Source organism: Podarcis vaucheri, assembly GCF_965113315.1.
Source record: "Podarcis vaucheri genome assembly, chromosome: 7".
In the NCBI taxonomy this organism is placed as follows: domain Eukaryota; kingdom Metazoa; phylum Chordata; class Lepidosauria; order Squamata; family Lacertidae; genus Podarcis; species Podarcis vaucheri.
The window spans coordinates 81,487,078-81,513,792 of record NC_138765.1 but is presented as its reverse complement, the minus strand read 5'-3'; the positions used below and the strand labels follow the sequence as shown (position 1 = coordinate 81,513,792).

General features: G+C 46.6%; 1 protein-coding gene across 5 annotated transcripts in view; it reads right to left on the bottom strand.

Moving 5' to 3' along the window:
• The window catches only part of PAX7 (paired box 7), a 178,575-nt gene extending 153,340 nt beyond the window's left edge, over nucleotides 1-25,235 (bottom strand). The window contains exons 1-4 of one of the 5 annotated variants that reach the window (XM_082230183.1): nucleotides 24,590-25,234; nucleotides 20,030-20,265; nucleotides 18,319-18,445; nucleotides 10,765-10,899 (exon numbers count right to left, since the gene is read on the bottom strand). In XM_082230183.1, coding sequence (XP_082086309.1) covers nucleotides 10,765-10,899; nucleotides 18,319-18,445; nucleotides 20,030-20,265; nucleotides 24,590-24,674 — 583 coding nt within the window. In that variant the 5' untranslated portion in view covers nucleotides 24,675-25,234. Of the gene's footprint in view, nucleotides 1-10,764; nucleotides 10,900-18,318; nucleotides 18,449-20,029; nucleotides 20,266-24,589 lie in introns of all 5 variants that reach the window. The other 4 variants (XM_082230182.1, XM_082230185.1, XM_082230184.1 and 1 more) reach the window with 4 other exon arrangements.
• Between the last annotated feature and the right edge of the window lie 1,480 nt (nucleotides 25,236-26,715).

The following is a 26,715-nucleotide window of genomic DNA, read 5'->3' as shown; positions in this document are numbered from 1 at the left end:
GCTAAGGATGCTGGGAACTGTAGTGCTGTGAGGGGGGAACTACAGTTCCCAGGACTCTTGGGGAGAAGTCGTGTGTTCTAAATGCGTGCTGAATGTGCTTTGAATGCGCAAAAAAGGTCGTGATCTGGACTAGATTGACTTGAATAGAAAAGCATGCCGTTTTGATGAGGCTCAGCCTAAAACAAATCCATTCGCAGGAGCGTTGAAATGTAAGAGACTGGCTGTTGGATCAGGCCCATTGCCAATCTAGTCCAGCATGCTGTTCCCACAGTGGCCAAGCAGACGCGGTCTGCCTGGATAGCTCAGTTGGTTAGAGTGTGGTGCTAAGAACACCAAGGTTGCAAGTTCGATCCCGTATGGGACTGCTGCATATTCCTGCATTGGATCTTTCGGGTCCCTTCCAACTCCACACTTCTATGAAGCCCAAAGCAGGACCTGAGCACAACAGCAACTGCGCCCCTTGTGATTCCCGTAACTGGGTCTCAGAGGAATCTATGGAGAGACATTCGCGGCTACTTCTCGCCCTTAAACCCTGGAACCGGGAGGCCAGCTCCAGTGAGTCAACCTCTGCCCAGTTCCAGATCTCTGCATCTGTCATCCAGAGCGCAACACGCAACCATCTCCTGAAGGATCAGAAATCCCTTTGGTAAAGGATGGTGGCTCACTGGCAGAACATCTGTCCTGCATGCAGAAGGATTCCAGCACCTCCAGGTAGCTCTGGGAAGGTCCTGCATGAAACTCTAGCGAGCCTCCACCACCCAGTGCAGTCAATCCTCAGCTATATGGATCAGAGTTATTATCTGGTATGAGGCCACGTTCTTGAGTCCATCTTACAGCGCCGGCCTCGCTCCAAATCCACAACTAAAGGAATAGAACAACCCCAAAGGCTTACTCTCACGAGTAAGTCCCACAGCTCGGACAGACCACGTTTAACCAGCTTCCGAAACTGCTTTGTGGAGTCAATATCGGGACACGTCTGCGTATGTGTGTACGCAAACACGTGCAAAGTTCTTTAAAATCCCCACGTTCTTTACACTGGCGATGTCCAAACGCACACAATTTGGTCCATTGTGTTTTATTTATAACCCCCTCCCCCATCCCCTGTCGAGCTTTACTCACGAGTAGCACAGAACACAGGCCAAGGGTCAAGTGAAAAAACAACAACCACCACGACTCACATATCCTAGTCAAATTATCTAGTCCATTTCTCCCTGCTTCTCCCTCAACTTAATTGGAAATGCCAAATTAATACGATTTGCAGGTTTGTTTGTTTTTAAACCAACAACCAGCGATACCCCCCTCCATAACTTTCCGTGGGTCTTACTCCTAGATTAACAGTACCCTGAAACGCGCGCGCAATTACGCGCGCGGCAGCCAATTTCGTAACCCCTGAAACCCTCTTCATTATCTAGGATGCGCCTAGAAACCAAATCACAACGCAATAATCTCTTTTTCCCGGGGTTTACTTAGAAGTAAAAACCATTGAGTGGGCGGTGGCAAATTTCACACCTGGGCCATGCTCGGATCGCACTACAACCTTGCCTTGTCAATATCCTGGGGACCTCTCCTTTATCCTTGACCGAGGCTGGATCCATCCTCATCCTATTTGACACCCATTTTCTCAGCCTGCAGTCCCAGACCCCTTTTTCCTGGGGAGTTAAACCTCTCACAGAACTAACGTGCTCTTGAGCAGGGACAGGTGGTATAGGATGCTAGGACGAGCTCCACCACTCCCACTCCACCCATCTGGTTTTACACCTCCAGATCTATTAAAGCTAGGAGGCTTACTCCCATTTCTGCAGGAGCGAACAAGAGTATTACTGGATCTAAGGCGTGCAAAGGAGACTCTCCCTCTCCCGCGCACCTCAAATCTCCCAGAAACGGTTCCAATTCTAACTTTCATGCATAAGGACCGGCGCTGTGAGACGAGGCCCTTTGCAATATTATTCAAATTATTGCAATAAAATAATAATAATAATTTCAACTTCCAGGTGGGTGCCCACGTTGCAGCAAAACCATCGCCACTGGCAAATGGCTTCGGGACACCTTCCAATCCCATGCGTACCTACTTAGGAGTAAATCTATTACTGAGACGCGCGCACACCCTAGTAAGCGTGTGCAGGTATGGTGGCAGAAAGAGTTTCTGAGCCACTGAACCGACTACACCAGAGAGGCTGGCGAGCGCTCTGCCCTGCGGTAGCCAAGCGGCTCTTCCCCGCTCCACGAACGCTTACTCATATACCACGATAGGAGTGGTAAAAGTTATTTGGAGGTGGTCTATAGTACCGCAGCCTAGCCCACTGCTTGTGGCCCCCAGCTTCCTCGGCCTGGACTGTCTCCCTACCCCCAGAGACTGATGACCAGAAGAATAAATTCGCTCGCCCATCCCTCCCCGCCCCGCGCCACCCTAAACAAACCAAATGAGAAACAGCCCAGGATTTTATTTTTTTTGAGAAGGGGAGGAAGAGAAAGAGGCGAGCGGGAGAGGTGGTATTGGAAGACACCCTCCTTCCCTCCCTCCCTCCTACACACACACACACACACACACACACAGCGCGGCTAGCCCTCATGAATATCCGCCGTGGGCCAAGCGGAGTGAGCCGTTTAAAGATGAAAGTGCGAGCGAAATAAAGACTCAATTTAATCTGTCTTAAACCCCTTCAACTTAACGTTTGTGCTGGGAACCCGAAGAGTGAGTCCCTGATTGGGGATAAATACATTTTCTTAACATGCCTCGGAGCTATTACACCCCTCTCCAACACAGCGCACTATTCAGGCGCCACAGTTTTCATTACGACCGCTAATAAGTCTTAACGTTATTAAATGCCAAGCGGATGATAGAGAGAGAGGGAGGAAAAGAGGGAAAAAAACAGACGAGCGAGGGGAGCCTTTTCTTTCACGATGCAGCCGGGAGAGCTCGGATCCCTACTAAGAAAATCCAGCACAGGCCACTATAGAGGGTTTTTTTGGGGGGGGGACTGACCCCCCCAAGACGCCTCCTCCTTTTCCATCTCCTATTATTCCTGGGAAACAATAAGTCTCCCTGGGCAAAAGGAGATGACCAAGGTAGACTTACTCGCGAGTATACCTGGCTGTACAACCTCTCCAGCTCAGGACTTTTTTTTGGGGGGGGGGTGCAACGTCTGTCTCCTCTCTCACCCCACCTCCCATGAAGCTTTTACGTCCGAGAAAGGCGTGCGAAGGGGGACCTGGCTCGCCCAAGCCGAAATGTTTTGCACGTTTACTTGGGAGTTAATAAGAATAAAAATATTTGGGGGTGGAGATTGGGTTGTGAACCAAGCAGCCCCCCCATACGATTCAGAAGGAGTCACTCCCGAGTAGTGAATTCCACAAACCTCCCTCTTCTCCCCCCCCCTTACCCGGCTTTCGCGCACTTTCCTAGAGAGTAAGCCCATTGGATTGCCTGGGTTTGCCTTCCAAAATCACTCTGGCCAAAAATAAAAGTGTTGGGGGCGAACGGAGCAAGCGCGTCTTCTAGGAAACCAGCGCTAGTTGTTTGGTTCAGATCCTAAACAGTATTAAAAGGGGCGTGTGTGCCCACAGTATGATCCCTATGAGCGCAAGATCGCTTCCAGATATTCACGGGATAGGATCCAGCTGCAATTTTAAGCGCCTTTTCTCTATAGTGTTCTGGGATGCGGGTCTTCGGTGAATCCCCAAACCCTAATTTAGCCCAATCTCCTAAAACAATAAACGTAGGGCAGGTAAAAATTGGGGTTGCCCCTCCAAATCATTCCAGCACTGCTCTAAGTAAACCCCACTAAATTTAGTCGGTCTGCCGTCTGAACTAAAAGCATGAAGAGGGTCGGGAACAGGGGTTTGTTTTCTGAGTATTTAGAAAAAGGGTTTTTATTTTTAAAAAGAAGTTTTTTTTACACATCGCTTTTCTACATGGCGGCGTCCAGGGGTTTTGCAACAAAACTGGGGTGATATAAATAATTATCACCTATACTGAATAATAAAATAATCATAATAACAATAATAACAATAAACTAGGTAATAAGTCTTCTGTTATGGTGCTTAGTAACGTACTCTGTTAGAGGCACAACCCGAGCCAGGGCTCTGTTTTAACCCTAAACATTTAGACAATCGTATCCTAAAGCAGTTTTCGAAGCGGTGGGCGAAATCAGGAATTCGCAGACTTTTCTTCTTTTAGTTCCTTCTTCCAAAAAGAGGCGATTTTGGACAAGGATTCTGCAATCCTGTATATTTACTGGAGAGTAACCCCACTGCTGCTGGGAGGCAGCTGAGAGTTAGGAAAGGGAGTTCTCCAAACGCCTAGGTCCTGGAGGCACGTTTCCCCCCAAGAATCCGTCCCACTTAACCGAGGGGCCCCGATTCAAAAGGTGCAAGCCGGAGACGAGCTACGGGCCGCCCGATCCCCTCCGCGCGCTTACTTGGGAGTCATTAAATCCCCACTCTCGTTTACTTCAAAGAGAATTTACTCCAGAGAAGGGTGCTGGGGGGGGGGTGCGAGAGTATTTTTAAAACAACAAGAACAATGCAGACCCAGAGATCCCCCCCCTCCAAAGGTTGGAGGTGTATGTATGGAAAAAATGTTTTACAAGTTAAGTATGGTCATTAGGAACTTTAATTAGGGCAATTAAAAGTTTGGCAGGCTTGAAAGAAGATTCATGGATTGTGGGGAGGATTTCTCGCATTCTCTGGTTTTCTTAAAAAAAATAAATGCCAATGAGTGGTCTAAGACACGGCTGGGAAATCTGGGTATGGGGGGAGGTGGGAAATCAAAGCACTTTTGCGGGGATCGAACCGAGTACCCTTTTCGCAAATGGATCTTCACTTTTCTGAAGGCAATTTCTCTTATTCCACTCCCCCCCCACGCCAAAAAACCACAACAACAAACCCCTCAGCCTCCTCGTGTAGGGCGTCGCTTCACCAGCTTTCTTGAAACTGGAAGTAAATTCGTCCAGAGGGTTTTTAAAAGACGAAAAGACAATAATTTCTATATATGCTCATTTCGAAAGGACACGGATCGGAGCCTTGAATGCGGGGGGGGGGGGCAGAACCCCCACTCCTCACCCACAGCTAGGAAGAAGCGCTTTCACATGGCAATGCGCGGGGCACGCGCGCTTACTCGCGAGGAGGCCCTGCTTATACCCGCCCTCCCCCTCTTCAAAAAAAATAAACGCATTTTCTTTCAAGGGCGGGGGAATCAAACAAAGCCTCTTAAAAACTCGCGATCTTAAACAAATGCGCGATAAAAAGAGGACAATTCTTAGGACTGAGTGATTCCTCCATCGGAACCTCTAAAAAAATCAACCAGTTAGTTGGTTTCTCATTTTCTCCCTCCCTCTCCCTCCCTCTCCCTCTTTCGTTCTCCTCTTTTTTTTTTTTTTTAGGGGGTCACTTTTGGAACAGTCCATTTATTTAGCTCCGCACACAAGAGCCTTTTATCTTGGCGTACCTTCCGTTTTTCCTCCCTGAAAACTTTGGCTTTTCTTTCTTTCCAGAAACCCCAAATTTCTTTGGGGAGGAAAAACAAAAACAAAAAACGGACGTGAATCATCCTGAAAAAGACATCTTAAATGAGGAAAGAATCACCATTACACGTGCACAAAAATATTTAAACAGCCGGAAAGGAAAAGTGGAATTCGAGAAATAAATAAAACTCCATTAAATCTGCTTTACGACCAAACTCCCACTGAATGCAATTTGCAAACTTTTCTTGGGGGGACGGGGGACGGGACTACCTGTCTAAGAATCTGAGCCGATGGTATTCTCTAAAGCCTAAACAAACAAACAAACAAAAAGTATGTCCACTTTTTATTTTTATTTTATTTTCCATCACGACGTGGGATGGTGGGGGGAGGCAAAACAAGCACCGATCGCTTTTCAACGACAAAAGACCTGATTTACAAGTGGATATTGAGCAATTTGAACCAAAGACCCCCTCCCGCCCAAAAAAGAAAAAAAAAGGGGGGGAGCAGCGTTTTGCTAACCTCCAACCGGCTCTCCCACCCTCCTCTTGCAACAGACGGCGCGGATAATATTACAAAACTATCGACCAGCGGGGCGCTTTGAATAAATCTATCTCCCATTCTTCTGCCCCGTTTTGTTCCCAAACTCTGCGGCCCTGCCTTGGGAATTTTTTTGAATAAGAATAAGCCAAGGCCGAACCCCCCCTCCCTTCTCTCTATTTTAATGGGAGGGGGGCGAGGAGGAGGAAAAAAAGAGAGACACACAGCTTCGTCTGTTTGCCCCCCCCCCGCACCCTCCAACCTTCTCTTTAAAAAATTGTTTGCTTTTGCGGGCCACAGAGTTCCTTTGCCGTATTTAAAAGTTTTTAATCGACTTGGAAAAGTCTTTGCAAAGCGAAGTTCATCTCCAAGGTTAACCCCCCTCCCAGCCAAAGGCGAGACCCGAAAGCCAAACAAGCCGATTTCTCCACCTTCTGTTCAAACATTTCGAGTTCCAGCACCGAAAATACATATATTTTTAATTGGATTTTTTTTTTGGCAAAAATAAAAATGATAAGAAGTGGAGGTTATCAACCCGCTGTAATCTCAGCGTGATATATTCGGTCGGAAAACGTTGGTCACCCTTCCTATTTTTTTAAGATCTTGAAAAATGAGTAGCATTTTTTAAAATAATAATAATAATAATAATTCTGTTTTCTGAGAGATGAAGTGCACCTCAGAAGCAGTATCGTTATTCCAGTCCAATAAAAATTAAATACAAGCAACTATTACTTGTAATGCTCTTACTCGGGAGTAAAGACCGTGCAGCCGAGGCCTGGGCATGTTTACTCGAATGTAAACCCCCCCAACCAACTGCTGCAGCAGTGCGACTTGTTTACAGGTAAAATGTAAGAAACGACCTTCTCCCTTTTCTCTTCATCCCCTCTTTCGGGCAAATTCTTGTTAATATTTTATTTTAGGGTGGAGTTAGCCAAGTGCTCCTTTCTACACCCCCCAAATGCCCTCTATCACACACCCCTCTCAAAAAGTGTTCAGTCATAAGACCCTCCCTCCACTGCTCATCCATGTGAAGGAAAAAGATCACACACCCTCATGAAATGGACAACCCCCAAAACCCCTGATATTAATGTAGAAAACGGAACTGTTCCAACCGCTCTCTGGGCGCTCTCTGCTACCGGGTTATTAATTACAGAATAGAAGCTTTGCTCCAGAAACACTCCCCCCCCCCAATTTACACATCCCCACTCCCGCCGCCCACCCCAATATACCCTAACGAAACCCCAAATGACAAACGTCATCGCCTTCCCCTTCAATTATTTTTTGGGGGGTGGGTGGGGGAGTGGACATAAAACAACAGGAAGGTATCATTATTTTAAAGCAAACAAACAAGCTATCATTATATATATCATTATATATATATATATATATATATATATATATATATATATATATATATATAAAACCCCAAACAAACACAAAACTTTGGGCGTTATCACGAATAAAAACAGTCGTCCCACCCCTGCGGAAAAATACTAACTTGGGTGGCGTTAGGTTTTTAAGAAATTCAAGATCACACATATTCATCTATCTACACACACATTAAAACCTCTCTCTTTCTCTCTGTACAAATATATACTTATGTCTATATGAAAGAATCTCTCCCCCAATTTCCATGACGCCTCCCACGCCTACCCCCCTCCCACGACAAGATATCCAGAAACCCGACGGATAATTGAATCTGATACCCCCCATCAGTAAACTGTCAAAGGCGGTTTCAGGGGACCATTTAGAAAACAGCAGCAAGCCGAAGAGAAAGTGATCTGTTTAACGAATTCATTTAGGACCCCCCTCTCATCCCCCCCACAGCCCGCTTTCAAGTCCTTATAAGTAACTGATCCGGAGTGACTCCGGTTTTCAAGGCAAGAGGTCCAGGCTGGTGTTCCGGATGGAGCTTTCGCCACCCGTTCCAAAACACCCGCGCAAAAACAAAAAACCACAAAAAACGGGTGTATGTGTAACCATCCAAGGCAGACAGGTAGCACATTAACACTTCCAAGACCCCACAACCAGACCCCCTCCCCTTTCTCTCCCCTATTGTGTTTTCCAAGCGGCTCTCTAATTTTATTAACACCACCCAACAGTTCAAGATTTGTCTTCAAAAGATCAATCAAGCTTTGAAAAGGGAAAGGGAGACTCCCTCTGGGGGGCAATCTGCGTCTGCAGCGATTATATTTTTTAATAGTAAGTGTGAAAAATGAAAGAAAGACACACTCTGGGCCTATTCTCTATACCGCCTTCCCCTTTCACTAACTTAACGGATGATATAAATAATATTTCAAATAACATTTCATCTTTTTTAAAAAAGAAAAGAAAGGAAGAAAAAGTTATCCTTAAGATTTCAGGTGCTGGAAATATGCACATGTTTTCTCCCGCCTTCCGTCAGTCTAAAAGCATCTCTTAAACAGCATCACATCGTACCAGAGAGAAACTTTATTTTAAAAGAAAGCACAGCGGGGTTTTACATGCTGAAGAATTAAACACGGCTCCCAACTCTTGCCTTGAAACACTGCAATATGATTATCTGGTCACTGAAAGTCAAGGTGATAGACCACATGAAGGATTTTAACAATACACCAGCGAAAAGAGGACCACAGACTTGCATCCTGGTTTTTCCACCTCTAAAAAGAGCTCCGAATAACATTATTCAGTCCCGATCAAGACTGTGTTTTGAATTCAAAGCTATTCCTTAATATGTAGAGGGGCTCTGTAAAAATGAGTCAAAGATGAGCTAGATGGAGAATTGCGGGCGCATGCACAGAAAAATACAAAATGCACTAGTGGAGGCAGAAGCTTTTTAAAAAAACTAATCTTAAGATTCTAGGCCTTATGGGTTTGGAAATAAAAAGGCAATGCCTGCTATAATACCAGGATCTTAAAACTGTAGACAGCAGAATAAGGTTTTCAGTGGTTGAAATGGCAATTTGTGTCACTGTCCCAACCATAACAAGGAAAGTAAAATTATGCAAAATTACAGAATGTGTCAATTTGCATAATTTATGCAGGTTCCTGATTATTATTATTATTATTAATGCACAAAGTACTGAAAAACCTGGTCAGAAAAAAGATTGTAAATTATTCTTGAAGACCCTTATTATTATTATTATTATTATTATTATTATTATTATTATTATTATTTTAAAAATCATGTCCTCTCAGCATCTCCTGAGACAGTTATACTTTACACTTATTAGGAACCTTTGAGCTACAGAGATTTTATAAAGTCCAACGTGTTCTGCTAAGGTATTGAAATCTTTGAGAATATACTCAAAACCGGGGGAGGAAGCAGCTTGGACTTTCTACAATATAAAAAAAGGACCCACTTGAATAGTTAAATGTTTTTTAAAGGCTTTTTAGTTTTCATTTCACCCCTCTGAGAATTTCCTTTTTTTAAAAAAAAGAAGAAGTAGGAAAAAATAAAACTCAATCCTTAAAACACACCCTTTCCACAAAGCCTTTCACATGACTGTTTAGCTGCGGTCACATATGCCCTATATTTTTTTAAGCATTCCTATCCAGTCAGAGCTGCCCTCAAATAATCCCGGGAATTGTAGTTTGCCGAGGGGGCTGGGAACCATAGCACTGCAAGGGCTCTCCTAACAATTGCCAGCTCCCTTGAAAAACTATAGTTTCCCAGGATTCTTTGTCGCAATCCACGACTGGGGCATGAGAGTGATTGAAACATGTGGATGTTGTGACCAGAATCCTTTAGCCTCAGAGAGCTGGGTAACCTGAAGTCCTCTGGATGTTACTGGACTCCATCTCCCATCATCCTTGGTCCTTGGCCATGCTATCTGGGGCTGATGGGAGTAGGGAGTCCAATCATCCAGAGGCTCACAGGTTCAGCATCCCTGAACTAGACCATCACTTGCCTTCACTGCCCCTGTCTACCTCCATCACAACTTTGCCTTCTTTTAACTCAGAGTCCTCCAGATGTTGATAGGCCGCACTCCCTTTATCCCTGCCCTGGGTCATACTTGCTGAGGCTGATGGGGGTTTGAGTCCAAAAACACCTGGTTCTTCACCCCTAGCTCTGGTGAAAGAAACTCTGGGTTTATCTTCACCTAAGTCTTTCATCTCACTGACTGTAAGCTCCTGGGAGCAGAGGCCTGTCTTCATTCTTTCCATTTATTATGAAATCCTTGTCCTGCCTCTTTGCCCGACAACAGGCCTCCAAAGCAGCTCACAGTAAAATAAAGCAAACACACAAACAACTCGCAATAAACTTTTGAAATGAACCAACAGAAAGCAACGGTGGCTGCAAGACTACAAATGTGGTAGTTACCAGTATGAACATCCCTTCCCCGCACAAAGAAAGCTAGCAGATCAGGGTGACAAGGTTAAAACCGGAATCGTTTTCTGAATACTGGGAGGTGGAGTCTCAATAGCACGGGGAGGGAAGTTTCATATACTAGCAACAGGCTCATCCTCTGAGCGCCACCAAAACAAGGCCATCTACACAAGCACAAGGAGGAAGCCACTGGTGGGCTCAGAGGAATTTGCAATAAATATAAACAAACTAACTTAGAATGGAGTAGCCCCAGAAAGGTGTGGCTGGCTGGATGGCACACTCCAGGAACAGAAGCACTTAAATGCTGAAACATTTTTTTTTTTTGCAGTTCCCACTCACTTCACAATGTCAACATACAATAGGATGGAGGAAACCAAGAGAGAGGCCAACAATTATTATTTTTAAAAAGGGGGTGTATGTGTTTGTAATTGTCCCCCTCCCTCCCTTTCTCTCTACCTTTGTCGCCCAAAATGCCGTCAATGCTGTGCTTGGCCTTCTTCTCGCTGTCGTCCTCCTTCTTATCGCAGTCCTCATCTTCCTCTTTCTTCCCGAACTTGATTCGGAGCACCCGGCTAATCGAACTCACTAAACCTCAGACAGTCAAAGACAGAAGAAGAAAATATAAGCTGCTTTGAAACTGGAAAGTTGAAACTGGGAGGCAAAAAAAGGTCCTTCCATCAGGAATGGTGAGGATTCTCTCCATCCATGGTGGAAGGTCAACATCTATTGCTGCTCCATCCCCATGACACCTATCACCAGCCCCAACTCATGAGGCCTGTCCATCTGGAGACTGCAGCTCTCCTGTTTGGATTTTCAAAGCACAGGGAACGTCCAGATTTGGGGAAGAAAATGCTTGGGGCAGCAGTAGTTGGAGGGCAAAGTGGAATAGATGAGGGGGAATTAGAGGAAGCACTAGGGTTCACAATCCACATTAAGCCAAGGTATGGATTGGCCAGCAGCCCAAAAGTCTCTGTTGCATCCACACCCAACAGGAACTTCTTCTAAGTAAAGGTAAAGGGACCCCTGACCATTAGGTCCAGTCGTGACCGACTCTGGGGTTGCGGCACTCATCTCGCTTTATTGGCCGAGGGAGCCGGCGTACAGCTTCCGAGTCATGTGGCCAGCATGACTAAGCCACTTCTGGCGAACCAGAGCAGCACATGGAAATGCCATTTACCTTCCCGCCGGAGTGGTACCTATTTATCTACTTGTACTTTGATGTGCTTTCGAACTGCTAGGTTGGCAGGAGCAGGGACTGAGCAACGGGAGCTCACCCCGTCACGGGGATTCGAACCGCCGACCTTCTGATCAGCAAGTCCTAGGCTCTGTGGTTTAACCAACAGCGCCACCCGTGTCCCTAACTTCTTCTAAACAAAATAAAAGTGGTCCATGGACCATCAGCGGCCAGCAATCCTTGTTCAGGTGGACATGCCCACACCAAATCATTGTTTAAATATTTAGTTTTAATCCTGCAAACCGTCCTGAGACCTGCGGGAATAGGGTGGTGTACAAGTTTAATAAATAGTAATAATATTTAAATTTTGATTGCTTCTTTTATTTTTCTTACATATTGCATTTCACTGCATTACAGTGTGAATTTTATGGAACACAAGTTGTAGTAATATATATGAAATGAAAGGAATAAAAAGCCAATGAGGTATATCACTTAGGAAAGTACTTTAAACAGAGGGAGAGCTCGCTGGTCCATCTAACTCAGTATTGTCTACTCTGACTGGCAGCTGCTCTCCAGGGTTTCCAGGAGGGAGTCTTCTCCCAGCTCTGCCTGCAGATGCCAAAGACTGAACCCAGGACTTTCGGCACGCAACTCAGATGCTCTACCACTGAGCTATGATGCTTCTCTGTGTTTGAGCAGGTGTCATCTTAGATGTACTTAACACTCGCAAGAGTCATTAAATTAACAAACAGGCCAAGGACTCTCCAAATACTCAGCCCAACCCCCAACCCCAGTTATATTTAGGATAAACACACACGACTCCCATCCTTAACAAACCAACATACTGAAACAGGAGACGTTAAGGGGTGATATGATAGCCATGTTCAAATATATAAAAGGATGTCATATAGAGGAGGGAGAAAGGTTGTTTTCTGCTGTTCCAGAGAAGCGGACACGGAGCAATGGATCCAAACTACAAGAAAGAAGATTCCACCTAAACATTAGGAAGAACTTCCTGACAGTAAGAGCTGTTTGACAGTCGAATTTGCTGCCAAGGAGTGTGGTGGAGTCTCCTGCTTTGGAGGTCTTTAAGCAGAGGCTTGACAGCCATATGTCAGGAGTGCTCTGATGGTGTTTCCTGCTTGGCAGGGGGTTGGACTCGATGGCCCTTGTGGTCTATTCCAAATCTATGATTCTATGAAACTACTGTCCTCAAAATGCCTTTGGAGGGGTGTGTGCATTGAGGCTTCAATTGGTACATTGGCATAAAAAAGGGTAAAGGGACCCCTGACCATTAGGTCCAACTCTGCCGGTTGCGGCGCTCATCTCGCTCTATTGGCCGAGGGAGCCGGTGTACAGCTTCTGGGTCATGTGGCCAGCATGACTAAGCCGCTTCTGGCGAAACCAGAGCAGCACACAGAAATGCTGTTTACCTTCCCGCTGGAGCAGTACTTATTTATCTACTTGCACTTTGAGGTGCTTTGGAACTGCTAGGTTGGCAGAAGCAGGGACCGAGCAACGGGAGCTCACCCCATCATGGGGATTCGAACTGCCGACCTTCTGATCAGCAAGTCCTAGGCTCTGTGGTTTAACCCACAATGCCACCCACGTCCCTATACCTTGGCATAAGCAGAGGCCAAAAGACTGCGATGGGCTGCTGGTCCTAAATAATAATAATAAAAAAATCCCCAACCTGTGGCCCTCCAGAAGTTTTGGCCTACAACTCCCATGATCCCTAGCTAACAGGACCAGTGGTTAGGGATGATGGGAATTGTAGTCCAAAACATCTGGAGGGCCAAAGCTTGGGGATGCCTGGATTAGAGTGTCTAGGACATAGGTACAGGTAGGTAGCTGTGTTGGTCTGCCGTAGTTGGAACAAAATAAAAAAAATCCTTCCAGTAGCACCATAGAGACCAATTAATTTTGTTATTGGTATGAGCTTTTGTTTGCATGCACACTTCTTCAGATCTGAAGAATATCTGAAGAAGTCTGCATGCACACGAAAGCTCATACCAATAACAACCTTAGTTGGTCTCTATGGTGCTACTGGAAGGAATTTTTATTATTATTTTGTTTAGACTAGGATATGGGAGACCAAGGGGTCAAATCCACTACTCAGCCATGAAGCTCACTGGGTGCAACCTGGGGCCAGTCACCGCCTCTCTCAGCCCAACCTAGCTCACAGGGTTGTTGTGGGGATTACATGAGATGGGGGGAGAACCAGACATACCACCTTGAGCTCCTTGGGGGAGGAAGGCAGAATATAAATGCATGGGGAACCTTGGGTGCCGAGATCAAATCCAGCCCTCTCTGTCTTGCCCTGGGACTCTTGCCAGGTCACATACACCCTGCTCGCCACCCTGGTTGCGTGTTTTTGCCTGGCTAGAAAGGCGTCCTTGAACTCCGATCATTCCTCTTGCCTGCTTGGGTGAAGGACAGGGGTGTTCGTGTGTGCCAATATGTGGGTTTGTGTAGAAACCAACCCACCTTACAAAGTTAAAATTCTTATTTGTTGCTCTGCCGCTAGCCCTGACAGCCACCAGAAGGTCACTCACAAGGGAACAGTGGTCCTGCCTGCCCTAAACAGTTTTGGGGACAGCACCACCTTCCCTTATATGACCCTGTACATTTGTAAGAACTTCTATGGGGGCCCTGCATACTAGCACAACATCAGACAGATCAATTCAGCTAACAGGTTTGAGGGATACGGCCTTTGTGGTGGTGGCCCCTTTAGTGTTGAAGCTTCCTTCTCAATTACCTGCTCATGGAGCCCACAGTACAGGCCTTCCAATGGCCCTAGTAACCTACCTTGGCCCCTGTGTCCTAACAGTATGGTCATTTGGAGACCCGAGCTGTCCTCAGTTCTGTATTACATAACTCTTCATGGCCTGACTTACGAAAGCCAGTGAGATGCAGTGCCGGGAGTGTTTGATGAGGACCTGGTTCAAATCCTGACTTGGCCATGAAGCTTGTTGGGTGACTCTCAGTCTAAGCTACCTCACAGGGGTGTTTGGGGAATTAAATGAGGAGCAGGGAGAACCACGTACGCGACGTGGCGCTTCTTGGAGAAAAGGTTGGGATATGAATTCAGAAAAAATGAAAAAATATTAAAATAAAGTCAAAGTGTCTTTGGTGATGTGATGCATAATGCATCTCATCTCGTTGTACACAGCTGACTTCTGATAATTCCAGTGTCTGCTGGAATTGAAATTGGTGGGGCGGAAGGGAGGTCAACAGTAGGTGGCGACACAGCCAATAAAAGGCAGTCAACTAATTCCGGTTGTGCTCCCATCCTCCTGGTTGCTGAATTCTGCAAGGTTAATGTTGAGACTAAGGAGGAGGAGGGTCACTCCCCCTGAACTGGATGCAAGTAAAAGGAAGACTGGATGAGGCCCCATTTACCCTCATGGAGCAGCCTCTACTGGATTCTGGATTTCTTTCTTTCTTTCTTTCTTTCTTTCTTTCTTTCTTTCTTTCTTTCTTTCTTTCTTTCTTTCTTTCTTTCTCTCTCTCTCTCTCTCTCTCTCTCTCTCTCTCTCTCTCTCTCTCTCTCTCCTCCCTCCCTCCCTCCCTCCTTATGCCCTCATTGCAAATGTATAGACATAGAACTTTTTCAAGTTATACCTATTGAAGAATTTAGTAGAACCAGAAAACCCACAGGCCTTTATATTATGCCAACAGAATGATGTCTCTCCCCAAATTAAAACATCAGACCTTCCTGGTTTGGAAGGAGGAGGAGGAGGAAGAAGAGGAGGAGGAGGAGTTTAATCTGAATTACCCATCCACACCATGAATACCCGGACACCCGGAAGGCAGAGTGAAAGTGAAATTGACAGGGTCTAAACACTGTCTACTCATACTTAAGACAATATTATTTTTAATGACTTTGATGTCTTCTGAATTGGGGCCTCCAAATTGTTTTTAATATTGTGCTTTAATGCTATAACCTGCCCTTGGGGGTGAAGAGTGAGTAATACAAACATAAATAAATAAATACATTAAATTTGCTTGCCAAGTTAAATCTCCCTGCCTTTTAACAATGCCTGCTTCTAAGTAGATGCACCCAGAAGGGGAGCCTTATATGAAATTCTGGTATACAATTTTACTCAGGTGGCTCAGGGTGGATCTTACTAATTATATCATGCATTTGTTAATTACTGTATATCCTGCTTTTAATGCCAGTTCTTAAAGTAAGTTTCAAATATGGCAACAGTAGATCCACTATAAACTATAGGAGGAGTAACACAGGAACATTAAAACAACATGCCCTCAGATGTTAAGGTGTTCAGCATCCAGATAAAAAAAATAAATGGAGGTTATATCCAGCTAAGTCCTAATACTCAGAGTAGATCCATTGAAATTCATGGACCTAAATTAGCTATGTCCATATTTTTTTTTAAAAAAAAGGGTTTTTCCTTTTTCACGATCAAGTGCTATATAAATTTTATGAAATAAATAAAATGCATGAATTTCAATGGGTCAACTCTGGGTAAGGCTTGGCATTGGGTATTAACCTGGAAAGCACAGAATGAGGTGGCACAAAGGGACTGTACCATTACGAACTGGGTGTGGGTGTGCTTGTATCAGTTTTGGAATCCTCTTGTGTGCAAAATGGACTCTCCTCCCAGGCGGCAAAGGAGCACAGAGGAAATAAAAGCAAAATAGCTTCTCACTACTATTATTGCTATCATTGGGTGGGTGCCTTCCAAAGTCAGATCCCCCCCCACTTGTGGTTTTAAGTGGCACTGTCCACTCCAAGACCTTTTTCTATTTTGCTGTGCAGATCAGGAGTTCTTACACCCTCCAGCTATTTTGAACTATAACTCCCATCACCCCTGATCACTGGTCATGCTGGCTAGAGCTGCTGGGAACTGTAGTTTGAATCATCTGGATAGCACCTTCCTATCAGACATAAAGATCTGGAAAATGTTACTAGGTATATGAGTTGATGGGGGCAGGGACAAGAAGAGAGGTAGGTTTTCTGTTCTGGATCATCTCGACAAAACACTAAGCGGTTGTATGGTTGGTTCTGAATCTATAGCAACAAGAAAGGAATATTTTCTTTAGTGTTTTAAGAATGTAGTATGACAGCTTTCGGGTTATACTAGACTCTCTGCCAGACTGATGCATAGCTCTGTGATACTCAGAAGGTTGCATCAAATGTATTGAGTAATATGTAAAATGGGATTGTCTGGCTTGTTCTGTTTTTCTCCTCAAATTGCTCCAAACCGTCAGGAGAAGCCAGGGAGATTGAAAATAAGTGAAATGTCACTTGTTTGATTCATGCAGGCTATTTCTCAAAAAACGAATAACACAAATCAAGCATGCAGAATTGCGACCCAAAACAAAGGCCACACAACAGCACCTCTGTGACCCAAAATCTGGGAGGCAGAGAGACAGGTGTGCAAAGTTTTGAGTTAAGCTTTCAGTCTGCTGAAGAATGCTGTGACATCTGAAAGCTTGCGAACTCACCTTCCAAATTAACTTGATAAAGTGCTATCCGTTATTGGGAAAATATGTGAGCTGCCACCTTTTGGTACAGAGCGCGCGCGCGCACGCACGTGCGCGCGCACACACACACACACACACACACAAGTTAAAGTTTATCTGTTAATAAACTATAGCTCTGGGGGTCAATTTTATCTATTAAATGTATAACCCTTACTGTATTTGCTGCCCCGCAAAATTAAGAGAGAATTGAGGTTTTAGATTTCTGAGTCTCCACATTCAGTGTTTAATCCCTGAAATTATGCATGGTATGGAGACAGCGGAAAGGTCTTCCTCCCTCTCTCCTAACACTAGAACTCACGAATGTTTGAAGATTCAGGACAGGCAGGGGAAAGTCATTTTCCGCATAGTGCAAAGTTAAACTCTGGAACTCACTCCCACAGGATGCAATGATAGCCACCAACATAACTGGTCTTAAAAGAGGTTAGGGCAAATTCAAAGAGGCTACCAATGCCCCCTAGCTATGATGGTTATACTCTCAGTCTCCACCTTTGAAGACAGCAATGATTCTGAATACCAGTCGCTAGGACCCACAGGAAGGGAGAGAGCTCTGGTACTCTGCTTGTGGGCTTGCCAATGGGGCAGCAGGCTGGCCACTGTGAGAAGAGGATGCTGAATTAGACCTGATCCAGCTGAAGGCTCTGATAACATCCACAGGTCTTCCTACATTCTCAATGGACACTTTTAGATTTAGCAACCCTTCTACTGGGGCTCAGGGACACCCCCGCCCCCAAATGATCCAGAAGCCACTTAAGCCGCCTGCAACATTTCTGCAAAGACCAGCTTCTGCTGATGGGGCAGACAGAGCCAGAAGTCAAAGCTGCAAATTCAGCTTGAGACTCAAGCCCGGCTCTCTCACCACACACAGCTGAAGTTGTTTTTGGACTGTACCACCTGAAACTGCAAGAGGACGGGTTGGGAAGGAATTTGTGTAAAAAGAAAAAAATTCCAGAGTAAACCTGGAGAAGGGATCAAACTCCAGTTTCATCTCTGCTTCCTGCATCCAGGGATTTGCCTATTTATTTCTTCCTGGGCCTCTCAGTCTGAAACAGGACGACAGAACAAAGGCTACGCAAGCTTTAGAGTGCTGCAGAACGCTTTCTTGGGGAGTCACAAAACGCACGGAACCTGGTCTGTGCTTTTGAGCGCGTGCATTGAGTTATTTGCCCGCCTCTTAGCCTGGAGGGGAAGATTTTGGTCCCAAGCTGGCCTGTTTGTAGATAAACGCATCCCTAGATTAGTTCCTCCCTCCTCCCCACCCAATTACAGGATTTCATCCCCCCCCCTTCCTTCTCCCCGTTTGGGCTTTTTCCAAGCTGCCTTCTCACCTGAAGGGACCGTGCTTCGGTCGCAATGCCCATCCTTCAGCAGTCGGTCCCGGATCTCCCAGCTAAACATCCCGGGGTTTTCTCGTTTATACTCTTCGATTTTCTTCTCCACGTCGGGAGTAGCGACCTGCTTTTGGGATCAATGCGCCGTCGGGAAAAGATCCGAGGTGGGGTGGGGGGAAGAGGTTTGCAGTGGGTGGGGCAGGGGGAAGAGAAAGAAAAAGGATTCACTTTTAAATTTAAATTTTGGGGAGCGGGTAAAGGTGCGCCCACGCCTCAGCCCACGCGCCTCGCCATTCAAATGTTCTTTTTAAACGACTCCCAGCTAAACCCTACTCAGAGTAGACCCATGGAAATTCGTGACACTTAGCCAGCCAGGTCTGTTAACTTCAGTGGGTCTACTTTGAGTAGGACTAGCAGTGGCTACAACCGCCTCTTAAAATAAAAAAATAATACATAAATAAGATCCGTTTTAGTCTAGAATTTAATCTAAGGGTGCTTGCATTAAGCCTTTGGTGGTTTCCCAAATTCCCCCCACCCCACCTCAGGAAAACCTCCCAAATGCAAACTACTCAGCCCCCTCTCCCTAAAGGCTTCTAAAAAAAAATCGCACCCCCTTTAACGGGAGGGTCCTTATTTTACAACTTTTGATGGTTTCCCAAACCCCCCAGAGAGCCCAAATTTGTCAAGTCAAAATTTTACTGCACCTCTTTACGCATTTACCTAGGAGTGAACCCCGTTGTATGCCGCAGGACTCGTTTCCGCGGAATTTCCCCTAGGGGTCGGGGCTTCGCGCGGGGGCTTACTTGAGAGTAAGGGGACCGGTCCAGTTCCACCCTGGGATCCTTACTCAGAAGTGAAGTTCCATGGGTTTCAGCAGAGCTTACTCCTGAGTAAGCGCGCCTGGAGTCGGACAGATTCCCCGCCCCAGCCTCTCACTTCTAAAGATACATATTTTTTAAAAAATATTTTTTAAAAAAATGACTTCGAGTGTGAACGATTATAAATTAGCTGCAAATATCATCCTTTATCCACTCTGCTCTGATTTATGGTTGTAAAGTGAGATCAAATGAGGAACTGACAGATTTCGCTTTTCTCTCAGTAAACGCTTCCTATTTTGAGCTGCCTGTCGGAGATGACGGGACCCATCGCCCAGAGGCTCATCTCATGATAAATAACCATGAATGCAAAAAAAGAAGAAGAAAAAAGAGCAGCCGGAGGGCCCCGATCCGGGACACGTCTCCCGAGAGAAAGCCCGTCCGAAAATCCTTCCTCGGACCATAGCTAAGAGCCACGGTACCGCGCAACTTTTCCCTTTTTCTTATTCGGAAGTAAGCCCAGTTGTGAGACGTAACGGGCAAACTGAACCGTGTCTGCTCAGATCCCGTGGGGCTTTTTTTAGTCCCCAAGTAAGCGAAGCTAGGGTGGCAGCTTCAGGGAAATAGTTAAGCTGCCATCTAGCTCCGTACTGTTTGCACTGGCAGGCAGCCGCCATGGGAATCAGGTAGGGTTTTCTCGCAGCAGCCCTACCTGGAAACCCGGAACCTTCTGCGCACGGAGTACAAGATGTTTTCCCTTCGCTTTCGGGGTGCGTGTCCAGAGAAGGGTCCCCCCAAACCCAGTTAAGAGGTAGGGGAGAAGAGGTGGAGGCTACCCCACCCCACCCCGCGCGTGCCCGAGGTAGCCACCCCGGGGACTCCCACTCACTCACCCTGGGTTTACTTCCACCGATGGCTCCTGGGCGGATGGAGCCGGTCTCCTGGTACCTGCAGAGGATTTTGGAGACGCAGCCGTGGGAGACGCGGAGCTGGCGGGAGATGACGCAGGGCCGGATCCCGTGGTGGGCCATTTCCACGATCTTGTGGCGGATGTGGTTGGGGAGGGGTCTCCCGTTGATGAAGACGCCGCCTAGCTGGTTGACCCGGCCTTGGCCCAGCGGGGTAGAGACTGCGAGGTAAAGGAGAAGAGAGGGAGAGGGAGAGAGAAGGCAAAGGTGACTTTTACCTGCGGGTTCCCTCGGGGGTAAAGGCCATATCACACTAACCGAGGTAAGGCTGCCATCCTCTACCTACCCCGCCTGAATTTAACCGGATTTCGAACCAGACCCGTATCGCGGAGTAAGACCCGACCGAACCCGTTTATTGGCTCACAGCATAAGTGGATCTCGGGACCAGATCCACCGCAGTCTCCCCTTTGTGATGCGGAGCGGGCAGCACCTACATTTTTACTCACTTCGTTTTATCCACATATTCCCCGTAGTTATAGATAACTTGCTGGATGTATAAGGAAGCACCTATATAATCTAGATCTCGCCTATTTGAATTTAGAGACAAACCTATTATATGGATCGGCAAATTTATCACTGTCTTGAGACCGGGAAGAAAGTGAATCGGGTTTTCATTTAGTACAGGCTCACACAACACACGCGCACACCCTCCTTTATTCTCACTACAGTTACTCGGAAGTAAGGTCCCGATCCGATTCACAGCGGAGCTGGAGAAAACTAAAGAGGGCGAGGCCGTTTCTGACTGAACCCGTTTCAAGTTTAGTTCCGGACTCAAATCGTGGCTGATAAGTTTATTATATTTTATTTTAAAAAGTGGGGCGCTGAAAGATAAAATTCACAACATTCTGGTTGCCGATCCTAACCATGTTTGCCCGGAAGTAAGTCTCTACGATTTTTATTTATCGAACTGATATCTAAGGGGACGGGAATGAGCGGAGGATTTTACAGCAATTCGGATTATACCGAAGCGCCCGTCACCGGCGCGTTTGGTCTGGATTTGGAGTACTCCAACGGAGGATCCACTCAGAGGCCTTATCCGCAATCCACTTAACTAAAGACTTGGAGGAAAGGGACTATTTTGGGGGGTGTCCCCCCTTAATTTTAGGAAATTTCACCCCCCCACACACAAAAAGTTCTATGGTCTTTATCGATGCGGATTCTGGATGAATAAAGCTCCACTTGAACCCAGGTCCAGTTAAGCAGGAATAAATTCTGGTTACAATGAAACGCTATGAAGGTGAGCCTTCCTTAAATATCTCTGTCCCGTGGTAACATCCCTCCTTCCTAAAATTTCTCGCTTTTAAAAGCCAAAGGGCTGTTTTATGTTCAAACGACACGCGTGCAAGTGAAACACGCCTCTTTCTTTTTCCCAACCCCTCCTAAGAACCACACCAAAGTCAGGGCTTTGGGATCGCGGTCCCGATCAGAATATACTTTCCTGCTTCAATTACGAGGTCTAAACCGAGGCGAGGCCCAAATGATCAGCACTCTGTGTATGCGTCAGAGACAGCTTACAAAGACAGGTTTGAGAACTTTCAGTGTAACTGACAAGGCCGTGTGCTGGGATAGGTTTTTCTCACACTCCCCCCTGAAAACATTTCCCTGCCAGCTACTGCCTTACACGTGCTTGCTCCAAGAATAAGCCGCACGGAACAAAGAGGAACCACTCCTCCTTAGGATCGCGCTGCGCGCCAAACACTCGCGCAACAGCATCCTAGGCGCCAGCTCCTCCGGAGTAAAGCCGGTTTCATTCAGCCAGGCGTGAGCTCCCTCGGGAGCAAGCATGCCCGGAGGACCCCTCAAAAAGGAAGCCCCATTGGGCTTTTGAGGGGCTTACTCTCGCGTAGACATGGCCCCCAAGACTCCTTTGGAGCCAGTTTCTCCCTTTAATGTCTCTGGCGGGGATCCGAACCTCTCTCCCCCGGGAGTTTCACTGAACCCCGGAGGAGAGCGGCGCCCGGTTCCGTGGTTTTCCTCTCCCCGGGTTCATTTTAAATGCAGGACGTCGGAACCATTGAAAGGAATGGACAGCGTTACCTTCGGGCCATCCCTTTCAGTGGCTCTTCTCTGAGTAAGTTGGAGGCAAATACCAGGCGCTTTCCCGCTTTCCCACAGATCGGTCTGCGCCAAAACTTCTCAAAATTCCCCTCCCCTCCTCCTCCCCTTAACCCCAATATATATTTTATAAATGGTTCCCTGGGCGCCTCTCCAGCTGAGCGCGCAGACATCTGTTTGCGTTTCCCTCTCAGCTGCCTTGATCTCTATCTGTGTAAGGTTGTCCTTTTTCGTCTTCTTCTCTCGTTTGGCCTACACGCGCCCCCTGCAAAGTGTGTTTGTGTTACGTATTTCTGTTCAAACGTATACTGTATGGAGACACACACATATATACGGAATACCTGTTCATCTTTACATAAATCAATTTATATGCATACATAGAAAGAGTTCATTTCAGTATATATAAATCAGGGATTATCAGTATTTAGTGATTAACCAACTCATAAATGGGATCCAGAGTAAGCTCGCTTTTATATTTTTATATGATGCTTTTATGATGCTTTTATAGACATATACAGATAGTTCTCACATAAAATAAAAGTCTATTTTATACATTTGCACGCTTCCTGATATATTTTTTTAAAAGTATTCCTATAACCAAATCTGCGTTATGAAAAGCGCCCACCTTCCCAAGCGCTCTTTCTTAGGACTCCAACACTTGAATGAGATCCGGGAGAACTTCTATATATAAATATTGCTTTAAGCGGGTATTTAAAGTCACATATCCCCCAATTTTGTGGTAGTGGAAAAGTAGACATGAATTTTATTTTGAGGGGTAGTGTGAGAGAGAAAAGTATTCGGGTTTCTCCCCCCCCCTTCCTCCCTTCCTCTCTCTTTTTAATATTTCTTCCTCGCTTCGAGGATGGTGGCTCCCCAACACATTTGGAAATTGGGGTGGGGGGAGAGAAAAAAGAGACTGGGATGGGGTGTGTGTTATATGATGGTCTCTCTCTCTTTCTCTTTCTCTCTCTCCCCCCCTAACCCCCGACTTCCACACTTCTTGGCGAAGAGAGGAAAGTGGATTCCGGTCCTCGCCTGGCGGTTTAATCAAGAATCACGCGCCGCTAATTCGGAGTCACTCGGCGCGCGCTGTCATTAGCCACAGCTCAGCCTCGAGTGGGCTCAGCCTGCCTCCGAGAGGCGCCTGGACCGGCCGCCCGCTCCGACTCGTCATTATTCCCCATCACGTTGTGCAAATATTTTGGTAATCCCCCTGATCCCTTTTTCCCTTTCCAGCGCCGCTTCACTTCATTTGCTCGCAGAAAAGGAGGCCCTTCACTCCAAATCCCCGCGGCGTGTGGGTTTTTGCGCAGCCGGCGTGGGTCCCCTGCCTGCTCGCCCCCCCACCCACTGCCTGCTCGCCCACTTGAGCACGCTCTCGGCTGAGCGAGCTTTGCTTTAATAAATGCAGGGAAGGGGACCCGGAGTTTGTTTAATTCTGGTTTGGTCGCCAATCAGGGGACCTGTGGTGGGGAGGGGGAGAGACTGGAGAAAATTGTGTGGGTTTTTGTTTTTTTTTTAGGGAAGAGATGTCGGAAAGCCGCTTTCTAATTACTTCTCGCTCTCATTCAAATATAAAGAGAGAGAGAGGGGTGGGAGGTTGTAGAGGCGAGAGAACGTGGGAGTAATTGACAAGAGAAAGTGACAAGTTCTTTCCGAACCTTTGGCGCGCCCAACGTTCCATCGCAGACGCGCCGGGTGGCTTTCACTCGCTTCTCGTTTCTAAACCAAAAAATATCATCGCCGGACTTTGGTTTTGGGGTAAGGGGCGGTGGAGGACGAACAGACATTTTCATGCAAACGGAAAGCAGGGGTAAAGGAAGGGAGCCAGCTGCGCAAAGTTCATTCAAACGCCCCTTCCAAAACGGTCTGCGACGAGTCAATGGCAAACGAAACAACCCCACAATATATTATATGTATTATATCTATTACGACCACAGTTTGGAAAATTGGTCTCTCTTTAGAATTTGGAGGGAAACTTAGGAATGCCAAACGGCAGCGAGAAACGCCTGACTCCTTCTATCACGCGCAGGCTGGCTCGCAAAGTGAAAAAGACCCGCTTTGTCCCAAACGCGCCTACCCTCGCAAGCAGGCAGTTGTAACCGCCGTCTTTACTCAGGAGTAAGCCCGGCAAGAGGGCTTCCTCCCCAGTAAAAGGGGACTGGCTTTAGGGCGGTTTCCAAGCGCGCTTTCAAAACAAAACTTCCTTTTGAACAAATGCCTCATTTTTAAAAATTAAGAACAGGGCTGAAAGTTGAAGAGAATAATGGCGAAAAGTTTAAAAATGAAACGAATCGGAAGGCCCCGCTAAGAAGCGAAGGAGGAAAACCAAACCCTAACATTTTTATTTTGTAATTAAATTCTTCTTTTTTAAAACAAAAACAAAAACAAGTATCTAACCTGGGAAGGAAAAACGAGCCGCCTGCTTACCTTCTAAAGGAAATCCGGTGCGGGGATAATTCTGTCCGGGTGCTGGGCGCATCATCCTTGGTACTGTCCCAGGGAGCGCAGCCATACTCCAGACGAGGCTGCTGGGATGAACGGGTGGGTGGGAGGGAAGGAGGAAAGGGGGGGCCGCTGGGATGGAAGGTTTCAAGTCGAGAAAGCCGGAGAAAAAAGGGGAGTCCAAATCTTTGCAAGAAAAAAAGTGTCTATATAATTTTTTTTAACCAAAAAAATGGGGTGCGGGGAGAGAGAACGTGGAGAAAGACAGAAAGAGAGAGGACCCCTCCTCTGGTCTGTCCCCTCTTGGAGAACCTCAGCCACTCGCCTTCCCCCAAAGCCCCCCCAGAGTTTTAAAAAAATGAAAAAAGGGGGGGGGGTTGAAATTGACCAGCTGGAACTGAGCTTGCGTCCTTTAGGAATGCGCGATGAAGACTGTGGAGTGAAAGCGAGCAGAGGTTGAATTTCTTTAGAGGAGGATTGTAGAAGGTTTTCTCCCCCCCCTCCTTTGCCTCCTTCTTCCTTCCTTCCCCCTTCCTTCCCTCACTCTTATTTTGCGTGCGTGCGTTGCTTCTTTTTTGGGGGGGGGAGGAGGAGAAGAAGGGGGGTGTCTGATGACTGCTAGGATAGGAAAGGTTGGAAGTTGTGAAGACGGGTTGAACTTTGGCGCATGGGGGAAATGCAAGAAAGGGAGACCGAAGCAACTCTGATAGGCTGCGGAGTGGGGATTTCCTCCCCCCTTTCTCCCTTCTAAAAAACCTCCTTTTTTTATTCATGAGCGCAGAGAAGGGAGATTTAACTCCGAGGCTTGGGAGCCAATCGCAAAGGGGCTGGTGTGTCCCCCGCTTCTCCCAGACGTATATCTAGAGGATTTGTTTTTTAAAAAGTGGGTGGCGGTGGTCTCCGTAGGAGAGAAAACGGAATCTTCCCCTATATATCTATATATATTCTTAAGTGCTAGCATTCCGATCATTTCTTTTTTTAAAAATAACTTTCCCAAAGTTTACCTGGGGAGGCGGAAGAATGACGTCCCTTCGCTCCCCCCCTCCAAGAAAACAAACAAACCACTATTTCGTCAAAAGTAGCATTGCCACTTCCCAAGACAAATGAAGCGTGTGTTTTTTGGGGGGGCGAGGAAAAGGGGAGGGGGAACCTCAGCACTCTCCCCTCAACTTCGGCGCCCAAACTCCTCCAGGGACCGCTTCTCTGCCCTCCCAACTTATTAGAATAGAGGTTTCCACACAAAAATAAACCGTAATTTCCCCGCTAGGAGGGACTTCAATTCTGTACTAAGGAGAGGGAAGTGACAACCGGGAACCCCCTTACCTTAATCCAAGCCTTAAACTTGGGGAGAGAGACCCGTCCACCTTGACTGCATTATATATGTATAATATATATTTGAGAGACAACGTCTCTACAATAGGTTTCAGAACAGCAGGAGCAGATAAGATTCGCTCGCGTTTCACACATCGCGACCCACAAGTCTTCCAGTCAGTCAAGGAGGTCTTCCTGCTTTCACACCTGGCAGGTATTCTCCCTCCCTCCCCGAAAATGAGGAAGGGTCGAGGAAGGGACCCTCATTTACCGGTAGCTTTAAGCAGCTGGAGGATCGCTCCCCTCGGTCCTCTGAGCAGGAGAAGGCTTGCTTCCGAGTAGACGTCGCAGCATCGCTTCGCTGGTAACTTGGAAGGCAATAGACGTTTGTGGAAAAGAACAAACACATCAGTACTAGGATTTACTTCAGAGTAACAGCATAGTTAGAAGCGAGCCGGTGGGTCGCTGAGCTCATTTTAAGTCTCTTTCTCCATCCCGTGTAATTTCTTGAGAGTTAGACACTCAGGTGTAAGATCTACACTTCTCCCCACCTCCCACCCCCAACTTGGCGAATCGATTTTTGTCGGCTGCTGGTTGCATGGGGTCTTGGAACGCGAAGATCGCAGCCAGGCAGCCCGGATCCTAGCCACGTGGATCTGGCCTTAAGGCCCCACTCGTGTTACCTGAAAGCGCTTAAGATCTTTCAAGAGGCGCAAACCGATCCTATAATTCATATATACTCCGGGGGGTGTTTCAGTGAATCTGGTGCGTGCGTGTGTGGGGGGTTGTCTCCTGCGCAA